The sequence below is a fragment of the Empidonax traillii genome, unplaced genomic scaffold, assembly GCF_003031625.1.
Source record: "Empidonax traillii isolate 1590-97213 ecotype Southwest subspecies unplaced genomic scaffold, ASM303162v1 scaffold340:size591717, whole genome shotgun sequence".
Classification (NCBI taxonomy): domain Eukaryota; kingdom Metazoa; phylum Chordata; class Aves; order Passeriformes; family Tyrannidae; genus Empidonax; species Empidonax traillii.
The window spans coordinates 567,994-579,237 of NW_020955533.1; the positions used below are offsets into that span (position 1 = coordinate 567,994).

General features: G+C 39.7%; 1 protein-coding gene across 1 annotated transcript in view; it reads left to right on the forward strand.

The window, feature by feature from the left end:
• Window positions 1-11,244, forward strand: part of MMRN1 (multimerin 1) — a 46,312-nt gene that overhangs the window by 32,085 nt on the left and 2,983 nt on the right. Inside the window, exons 6-7 of the mRNA XM_027892174.1 lie at window positions 2,224-4,203; window positions 11,039-11,185. Coding sequence (XP_027747975.1) covers window positions 2,224-4,203; window positions 11,039-11,185 — 2,127 coding nt within the window. The remainder of the gene's footprint in view (window positions 1-2,223; window positions 4,204-11,038; window positions 11,186-11,244) is intronic.

An 11,244-nucleotide genomic window follows, 5' to 3' on the forward strand; every position in this document is an offset into this window, starting at 1 on the left:
TAGGTAGTTTCGACCTTTCTATTTCAAAATGAGCAACAGAGAAATTGAGTTACATCCCTGAGTGCACACATATATTCTCAATTCAAGCTTAAGAATCTAACCAACACAAGTTGGTTATATATAGCACCTACAACACAAGTTTGGGTCAAGTCTTTCTGGGGAGAAGTGTGATCCCACAGGCCCTGGTGGACTTTGGAGTAGCACGCACTTACTTGCTTGCTGCCTAGTTGTCCTGGCCAGCAAGCAGTGGAGAGAGAAACCCAAAGCTGTCTATTTTATCAGGCTGCACACCTCCTTGGTAATGGAAACATCTGGAAACCAGAGCTGAGCTCCATAATGCACTAGCAATCCAGCTAAATAGAGTAGGAATAGAGAGAGGGTGGCTGGCGCCTTCTTGGCTGTCACAGAAAGAAAAAGGATAGATCCTGTGGAACACCTCTCTCAGAAGAATGGTCTGTTTTCAAGATTTGTTGCTGAGACAAAGGAGTTTAATTGATTCCTCACAGAAGGTTTAGAGTAATCTTGATTCTTTCCACAGCCATTAAACTTTTCTTCACAGCCCGTTGTGTCTCTCAGAGCACAGAACATTTTTCAGCATCATAAAGTAACCTGACCAAATCATCACTTAGAAGAGTTTTGCTGCATGACAACTTTTTAACTCTGTGTTAACATCTTGGTTCTTCCTCTCAGCTGCCAGGACATCTTTATTCTCAGATATCTCAGTGTGCAAGTGTGCACATACATGAGCATATTCATGTACATACATCTGACTAGTCATTCACTTGCTCTTCAGGTAGTAAAAAGAAAAGTAATAAAGGTAATCTCAGTATTATCACTGTTGTTTATTATGCTTTGTGTAAAATTGCTGTGACATTTGGGACCTCAGTTGACAGTAGTTGAGTTTATTGCTTAGGAAACTTCATGCTTCGTTTCTGAAGTGGCTCTTTCCTAGGCTAGCCAACTTAGTGCACCTGCATACTTTATCCTGCCTGGAAAAAAGCCACCATCTGAACATGTGAAAAAGCACTGTGCTTCTCTCTAGCTTGCTGAACAAAACCAGTTTCATCTGGAATCCTTTTGCTCCCTTGCCCAAAGTTGCGCTGCTTTTCATGGGTCTGATTTCCTGATGTTTTACTGCCCTTGCTGAGAATGTACCTTCAAATAAGTTTTTAGAACATGCTTTGGTATTCTACAGAAAAATCAATAAAATCCAGGCTATAGAACTAATTGAGAGGAAAACAGAGGAAGGCGACAGAGAATTTCTGCCTTTATCAACACAGCTTTAACCAGAGAACCTATGGTCATCGAGGAGTTGTCAATGTTGAAGGCTTTAACCATTATATCATAAGCTGGCTGCAAGTGTTCATCAGGTTGAGGAAAAACATATTAAGAACGCTTCAGTGTTTCCCTTTGGAGAAAAAAAAATAATAAAAATCCTCCTAATCTCACACCAGAGCAGAACTACTGCTCTAATTAATTACAATATGTTATGCAGCACTCTTTTATGACTATCTTGACTCATTTAAGGCTATATGGGAAACATATTTTCATGTTATTCATAGGAGCAGAATTCCCTCACATTCACCTCTGAGTGCTCTCCAAAATCAGTATTCATAGGAGCTATTTAAGGAGTTGCAGTCTGCGAGACCGAAAGTTTCTACCTTTAAAATGTCTGCATTTTGCAGCAGTTGTCATGTTGATAACTTAAGCTTTGCAGTAAGGCTATTCTTTGTATTTTTCTCCTTTCTCACTACAGTGTTTCATATGATCATTTAGCACATACAATAGGAAGATGATAGTCTCTGCTTTCACTTCTTGATCATAACGGTGATAAAGCAGTTGGTTTTTCCTTTACTTCTGTAGTGGAGAAAAGACACATCATTTTATAAGAGATCCACAAAAGCACCCAGATCTCCTCTTGTCAGTGCTCAGAAACCACTTAACTAGGAGATCAAAGTTGATACCTCATCCAGAGTCTGAGTTTGCCTTTTGAAAATAACAGCAAAACTCCTGTTGATTTCAGTAGAAACAGGGATGAGTCCTCAAACACTATTAGACACCCTCTACATTTTTCAGCTTCAAGTTTTGCTCTGTGGGTGGGTAGATTGGGGCAGGGATGTGTGTCATTTACTTCTGTACAACACTGTGTTTGCTCACATTGTCAGAAAAACTTAGATGTTGCTAACACAATTGGTTTGATTGTTTTTGTCCTTTTCCCTAAAGGTCTCAAATCCAGAAGTGTCAATGAATTAGTCAAAGATATAGTCAGAGAACACTTTAAAGTGTTTCAAGGTGAAATGCAAGAGAGCATGGCTCAAATTTTCAAGACTGTGTCTAGTTTGTCAGGTGAGCTTGAAAATACAAAAGAATTAGTCAAGCACCTGAATGAAACCCAACATAAATTTGCTCAGGAGAAAGACAATGGGCCAATAAGACTTGACATTCTGGAGCTGAAGAGTCACATGGTGCAGATGAAAGAAGAAATGGCCCTCACTTGTGACAAGCCTATGAAAGCTTTACAGGAAAAGCAGAAGTCGTTGGAAGTTAACTTGGAGCACCAACAGTCAAGAAGTGCCATTTATTATGAATCTTTAAATAGGACTCTTACTGAAATCAGAGATGCTCATGAACAACTGTTATCAGCTGAACAGTCTTCAAGACAAAGCATCCCCTCAGCAGATAAAGTCATGGAGTACAATCTAACAGAGTACATGTTCACACTGCATGAGAAAGTAAAGAAACAAGGCATGATGGTGCTGGAGATCTATGATGATTTAAGAGTACAAGATAGCAAAATCAGCAATCTCAGTGTTGCACTGGAAATTCAGAGAGACTCTGTTCTGGGGGTCTGTGATGACATGTTGTCAGAGAGCAGGGCAAATTTCCAAACACAGCTGGCAGCAACCCAAGAGAACGTGCTTGTCCTAAACAAGAGTCTCTCTGACCTGTTCCTACCACTGGACAATAAGATGGACAAAATGAATGAGCAAATTAATGATTTGTGCTATGATATGGAGATCTTACAACCCTTGATTGAGCAAGGGGTACCTTTTAGTCTGAATGCAGAGTATGAACAACAAATTCAAGTTAAAGATATCAATGAGAAACTTGAAAACCTTACTACTACCATTGACATAATGAGTTCAGCAATGAAGGAGCTTTCCAAAACTCAGGAAGAACTTAAAAATGAGTCTCAGACTTATCAGGAACTGTTTGAGAATCGTGTTAATGAATGCTCCATGGAAATAGAGGATGGCCTAAACAAGACCATGATAGTAATAAACAGTGCTATTGATTCTATTCAAGATAACTATGTACTGAAAGATATGCTACATGCTCTAAGAAATGAGACTGAAATCTGCTGTGGCAGCACTGAGAAGCTGGACAGCCTCCTGGCTTTCATTCCCCAGTTTCAACAGTTGAATGAGTCCCTCCAGACACTGCTCAATAACAAGAACTATGAATTCACTTCACAAGTTGCACCATCTCTTTCTGGTCTTCCACACAAGGAGTCTGACAAAAGTATCCTCCACAATTTCAGTAGAGTTTTCTACATTTTAAATGATACATCATCAAAAGTGGAAAATCAACAACAAGATATCAGCCGCCTGGAAGAAAAACTACTTGACTCTGTGGAGGAATCAAAGGATCATGAGGTCCGCCTTCTGAATGTAGAGTCAAAAATTTCCAAGTTTTTGGCAAACAACTGTGTCTCACTGAAAAGAACCAGTGCTGCCTCAACAGAGAAAGAACAGGTGGTCTCACTTCAGCTGCAGACACTGAGTTCCAGGATCAAGGCCCTGGAAGTCAAGTCTATCCGGTTCTCAAACATCATCCCACTGGTGAACAAAACGGCTCATGAGGCCTGGGGGCTGTGTCAGGTTACCAACAACAGCATCCAGAGAGTGAATGCAAGTATCCCTGTGCTAATTAAATCTGCTCAGCCTGATATACCCCTGCTGCAGAGAGGCCTCAAAGAGCTCATTGAATCTGTGCTTGAAGTAAAAGCAGGAACTATTCTGACAAATTTAACCCAGCACGTTGACATATCAGTGGCAAATGCAGTGAACAATATCACCAAATTCCAGAAGCAGATGAAGCCAGCTATAAAGAAACCAGCCCCAGCAAAAAAAATAGCAGCAAACACCACCATGAGCCTGGCAAGCCGAAGTCAAAGAAACACGGATAATACTATAGATCCAGGTAATGCATTTTGCTCTACTAAAAATCAGGGTATTTTAATAAATGCTTATGTAACCATTGTGATGAACTGAGTGGCAGAACTTGACTGAGGGTAAAAAAAAGTCTAAAGACTTGCAGAAAGAGTGTTTCAGAGGAACTTGAGATTACACTAGTCTCTTGCTTACAAGAGAATTTTTCTTGTGAGGAGACTGCACTAAGGCATCTTGAAGCTCCATTTTAATTTTCCTTAAATTCACATCTGATCATTTTAAGATACGTGTGCATGAACACACCCTCAGCTGAGAACCTGACCTTTCAAATGTAACTGACAGTTTAGACAAAATCTAAAGAACAAGAATTTTGTGCCTGCATCTCAATTAGTAATTTCAGCTAAAAAAAATGTATGCAAGCTGGGAGAGAAATATGGAGTCGCATCAGTACTTCGCAATGTCAGCAGGGATGAGAAGTATCAAAAATCTGAAGCAAGTGAATTCACCAAATAACTATAATGAGGCTTTTGCCGGCTCCTTCACTAATTCATTGAAATTACAGTTACAGTTACAACAGTGTGTTCTTGCAAAAGCAGGAGAGCAGCCAGAAAAGCAGGTTTGGCTCAAGTCCACCTGGAGAACAGCTCAGTTGAGTAGGAGCTTCCATTCTTAAAATGGAAACTTTGAGTGTGATTTGCTTCTGAGCTTAAATTCAAATGTCATCATGTGAAATGAATTCATATGAATGAATTCACAGAAGTGCAAACTCTGAATTATGACTTTTGGAATCATACTTGAGTGAAAATCAATAGCCAAGATAATGCTTCATGGAAATATAATTTCTAGCACAATACAGAAAATGAAGAGTGACTAAGTGACTAGAAATCCTGAGATGATTCTAATTCGTATTGAGATGATACAGATTTGTTAATGACAGAGATGTGTCCAGGTTGTTTTGAAAATTCAGACCTGTATCTTTGCTGTAAAGCGCTCTTAAACTTATGAATATTTCTGAAACAATATTACTTCCCTATTTATTCAGATGTAGGAGTAGTATGAGCTATTACTCTTGTTCATGTGTTAAGGCCATGGACAATCTTCTTTTCCCTCCCTCTTCCTTCCTTTCCCTGCCTTGATCCTTTGTCTCCTTCTCCCCTAGGTACAGCATTTCTCAATAATCAATGGAAAGGATAATTTTTAAAACCCCAGTCCCATAAGTAGCTTGGTTTCTGCTGAAAGCAATCCCCACTGAAGGATTTCAGCCCTTGATTGCCTTTTCAGTTAGAGAGGGGGTACTGCTATTCCAGCAAGCAGTCACGTTTAAAAATGCACCAAGATTTGCTATGTTCTTACTACAAATTAATTTGAATATTTTGCTATTAAAAATGGCAGTTCTTCCCCAGTCATTTATGTGTTATGTCTGTTCCTGGCACTGCATAGGATGAAAATTCAAAACCTTTGTTAAAATTAAGAGCTGGAAAATATCACTGGCACTACCTGCCTGGAGCACAGAAAGGTGCCACCTGCTCTGTCTTTCACTCCACATTAATGAATTAATGTCTTTCCTATTTATTATTTATCTCATACTGAATTTTAACAAATAACTTGCTTGATAACATTGGATGTATTCTCACTCTTACAGAAAGTGCGGATCTTGCAGATGTTAAGAAGCCTTATTTTTACACAAGGTTTCTACATAGCAATGTTTATTCAGACTTTCCTATCTATGGTGAGCTTTTGTACTCAATGACATTGCATATAGCAAAGTCATATGTTACATTTCTGTAAGTTAAAGAAGTAAGACCATTATCCTAATTAACAAGTATCCATCTTCTGCCTGGGTAGGTTTTACTTCTCCAGGAAAGCCTTTTCTCTCAAGTTCCAGAACACCACCCAGAGATTTGTGCAATCTCTACTAAAATTTGTCAAAGAAACCCTAAGGCATAATTGGCTAATTATAAAAGGTATTTAATCTTAGATTGTCTTTTTCAATTAAAAAAAAAATGTTAGAAAGAGCTGAATGACAGTTCTTGGTGATTCCAATATGATCAGTATTTGATCCTGCTCTAACAGACTGGGGTTCTCACTGGCTTTAATGTGTTCAGGATTTGACCCTGAGGTAACACTTTCCTAAGCAGTTGGTTGAAATCAAAACAAAACAATGTGAGTTTGCATTGCATATGCAGGGACATACACTTCTGCAGACTTCCTATATTGTGGAAAGAACTGAAAAAAAGGTTTATGTCAGCGAGAGGCTGCACTACATGTGTTAGTGGTGAAAACACAAACACTTTACCTGTTACTTACTGTAATGGCAACCCAGGGTGGATAAAAATGTAGTGGTCTTAAGATAGCTTCAAAATCTAACATAGGGAATATGACAGCCCTTAAACATATACACATCCAGTAACTCTTCATTAGATATGGATTATGGTTTGTCTTACCTTCCAATGCAAACACTCTTCTTCTACAGCAAAAATGTGTGATGGGGTGTAAGGGCAGCTCAGCTCTGTTCCCATTTTCCTGTTGCTATTTAGTGTTGTGTCTGTTTTCTAAGGAGTCTGGAGGCTGCAGAGCTTCCCAAAGGTTCGTGTGCTCTCTTGGTGTGGGTTTTGCTTTATTCAGATTATGCCACCTTCCCATCAACATGAATAACTAAGTGAAGCTGTGCCATATTTATGTATTTAAAACAGTGCATTTTTGTGAGAGGTAATTTCTTTCAATTCTCATGTCCTCTGTGTTTATTTCTGATTTTGTTTTCACAAGATTTATGACTCACAACAGAAATGCAAGCTTCCATTGTTGCTTTATCCTCCAAGCCTACAGGAAGTTAACCTATAAATGTTTTCTATATCATTTTAATTGTACAAATGTCATGCTTATTCCATTTCAGTTTGACGACATACACCTCAATTTTGCATGTTTAGGCTTCAGACTACTAAACTGATAAAACTGGTTTTTTGGTTTTAATTTGGTGATCCTAAAATCATCACGCTGGAAGTATTCAATACCTCTACTTAATAGAGAAACAGATTTGCCAGAGCCCAAGCAGCTCAGATGTGTCAACCTGCCCCAACCCAAAACCAGAGGGCACAACTGAGGCACCTCTCCTCCTTGCTTTTTGCACAAGAGCACTGTGAGTGAACCTTTGTGCTTCTTTACAGCACAAACACCCTACACAGCACTTATACCTGAATTTCCTGACAGGGCCCAGAGCACCTTAACTGCCCTGAGCATCCTAGACTGCACACCCTGCCCATGGGTCTGGGATCCCTCTTTCAGCTCAAGCCAAAATCCAAGGCCTTTTCAGTTTGACTGTGACTAACCCTGGTTACCATGATCAACCTGCTGTTGCAGGTGGGTGTGGAAGGCTTAGACAAATTTATTAAAAAGCAAAGCCTTGCTGGTGAGTCTCAAGGAACAGAAAAGACTCCCTTGCTTTCTAAACCGCTTCTCAGAGAGGAGTCTAGGTGCAGGTAAACCCAGTCTTAGCCTCGGATTATGTTAATGGTTTAAATGTAAGGAATTATAGAGGTATAATTGAACAACTTTTGTCCTACAGGTTTTAATGATTGGCAAAATAAGAATATTTATATAAAATGAATAATTTATTTTCTACAAATGATCAAACAGAAGATCTTAATCAGAACTATTTACTACATATATAAACACTAAATATTTACTAGTAAAGTATAATATAGCATGAGGTAGTACAGTGCACTCTAACAAAGCAATTATTGAAGCAGTTATATTAAAGCTAGCAAAAAGAAATAATTATAAAGTAGAGATCTGATGTAACCCATAACAGGCTTGGGGGGAGATTTCTCAGCCTCGAGGAGTAACCTTGGAAGGTATCCCCAGCCAAGGGAGGAATCTCCACACGGACACCTCAAGAAGGGTTATATCAGAAGAACCTGACTGCATGAGAAGGGACTGGAATTTTATAGTATAAAGTGATTGGCTGCTAGTCACAGATCTACAAACCAGCAGACTAGCTTATCTGCCAAATCCTGTTTCAGTAGCAGGATGCATATTTGAAGCCTGGTGAACTTCTTAGCTTACTTTAACACCAAGGAAGCACCCTGGGCATCAGCAGTTGATAACTTGCATTGTATTAGACTATAGGTTTTATCAGGGGCAGGCTCTCTTGACACACCTGCCATGCTGTGCTTGTCACCTGCTGTCACCCCCAGTTCCTGGTTGCTGGCCCAGGTGAAGCTGTCTTTCTCCTGTTCCCTGACACTCCTTGCATCTGGAATCCTGGGGATGGCCACTGCCTTTATCACTGTCAGACTGAGAGTGCTGAGCTGGAGGTGATTAATAACTGTAGGCTGACAACCAGTTTGACCCTGTGCGAGCAGGGTGGTTTAGTAGATTCCCAGGCTCTTCCAGTCTCCTAGGACTTCCTGAGAAACAGTTACTGATAACTAAACATTAAGAAAATGTTGGCCAGTTACCTCCTGTTCAGAGGAATTTCCAAACTGAACCACCAGAGTTACTTCCTTCCACAAGGAGACCATTAAATTGCTAAGTATTTGATTTGCTTCTAAACAACACTCTGGTAGGTACTGACAGAGCTTCATTATTTGTTTGAAGATTTGTTTGCACAGCATTGGCAGTCTATTTCTGAAAAGGGCTTCTGGATATTTGCCCTCCCAAAGAGTAGGAAAACTGAGCATTAACTCGCTATCTTCACTCCTACCATACCAAGTGTAATAAGCAATTGCATTCAGTTTATTCTCTGCTATTAATAGCTACAATTTAAGCCTTTAATTTACAGTCTCCATCTTTTACTCATCTACACTATTAAGTTGTGAAAGATTAATTAGCAATAAAATATGTACTGTAGTAGGAAATTTTTTCCTAGCCTGAACCTCTTGGCATCTTACCCCAAGGAGAGAACACTCTGTCTCAGAACATCCTTCAGTAAGGAAAAAAGAAAAAGGAAATATGGGCAGAAGAGTAACCTCAGCCAGAAATGACAGTATAAACATGCTATTGCAACATAGTTACGTAGAGATTACCTTCACAGTAGAGATCTATGGCATTTACCTCTTACTCTGAAAATCCTAACTTGATTCAACTCCCTTCACAGCTTCTCCTATTTCTATCAAATTGAAGAGCTTCCCAGCTGCTATTAAGCAATGCTGCACCTGGAGGGTTAATATAATGTAGATAAAGCTATGAATTTGAATTAACTCCAAGGTTAAGTTGAGGCAAAATCAACCCACAGCAGATTTTTAAAGCAGTAGTCTCAACATCATTGTCATTTCCTTTTTGTGATCATTTTCCTGTTTCTTGGATTTACTTCGTGTTTATGATAAGCAGAGGCCAATTAACAGAGAGACTGCCATGTCCTTACACAAAGCTTTTGTATTTTTGGATTATGATACAGTCAGCACAATCAGCTGATATCCTTCCTTTTCTGCTTTCCTTTCACACTTGGTAAATATGTGGATGCTTGGTAAATGTAAGTGAAAAATAACTTCAATTAAGTGTGCAGCAAAACTATTATCTGAGAAGAAAACCATTATTTCCTCATGTCCAGTTGCCTGTGCTGTGACCCCAGTCATGACAGTCCTAAATTACTTTATTTCAGGCATTAAGGGATGGACATTATTTTCTGTGGAAGGAATTACTGTTGTGTTTTTAAATCATATGCTATATCAGAGTAAATTCAAGTGTCACTGTAGCATGTGCCTTGGCATTCTGCTCACTGAACTAAAATATCACACAGAAACAGTTTGCCTTAATGTGTGTCTGTGAAGCGGCTGGTTGGGAATCTGAAGATAACATGAGCATTACTGAAATATCTACGTGAAGCTACAGCTCAACATTTCCCTGGCAATAAGTAGATCCTTTTATGCAAGGATTTTCCAGTTCTGACCTACAAATCTGGATTTACCATCACAGGACTGTGTGGAGTTCTCTTTCCAGAGGTCGGCTGGTAGTTCCTGGCAAAGAAAAGGTTCATTTGCTAAAATATCTGACTTCTATTTAACCAAAACAAGAGAAAAGAAAAAATGTATGGTTTGGGAGTGCCTTGTATTCAGAATTTTTCAAAGCATTATTTAATTTTTAATGTGAACTGAATTTTCTTCCCCCCCAAGCTATTATGACAGCACATTATACAATTACACTCAGTAGTTACTGTCTCAGAGCTCAGCAGCACTGGCCTGACAGACTTTTCCATATCAGCTGAGTGTGGTTTGGCCAGCTCATACATAGTCAGGAACAGAGGCAAGGACATCTGCAGCAAGGGTGCTCTGCTCAGCTCTGTTTGGTGTAATTTGCATTGCCTGCAACAGAAAACTTCTACAACAACCTTGGGGAAGATATCCTGGAATTGAATTATTCGTGGACAAGTACTAGAAGTGGTATGGATAGCATTAAAGATCTTTCACTGTCAGGAGCCAGACTTTCCTGCAATGGTTGCTACCTGTCTGGGTGGGTAATGTCATAGACAAGACAGTCCAACCTGTACGCCAGCAATACCAAATCTATATTTTGGTACACCCAAGGATTAGTTGGCTCTGTCCAGAAAAAGCAGCATGATCTAGCTTCTTTGAAGCACCATTTACCTTATTGCATGTACTTGACCCTCTGAGACAAGCAGAACTTGGCATTTACAGAGAACTTTGAATATCTTGGGGGCTAGCTGAGGGTATGCTGAGTTCAGGTAAAGACAAACTGGACCAGCAAAGGGTTTGAATAGCCTGGACAGCATCTGGAGTTGTCCTTCACAAAGAACTTCATCAGAAATTACACACTGACAAACAGGCTTTCCAAAATACTGTAAACTTGGCAAGTGTCACTGTAACGACATTGCGACTGAGGTTGTTGATTTTCCTCTCTCTCTTTCACAGGGCAGTATTCAGCTTGTGTCAGTTCCCCGTGCCAGAATGGAGGAACCTGTATCAACGACAGACAGAGTTTTGTCTGTGCTTGTCGCCACCCCTTTGGAGGAGTCAACTGCAGTGTGAAGCTGGTGAACGACAATTCCCTGAGTGTCGGCAAGTACAGAACTTAGTAGAGCAATATGCTGGCAGTATGGGCCTCTGCCCCAGGGCCT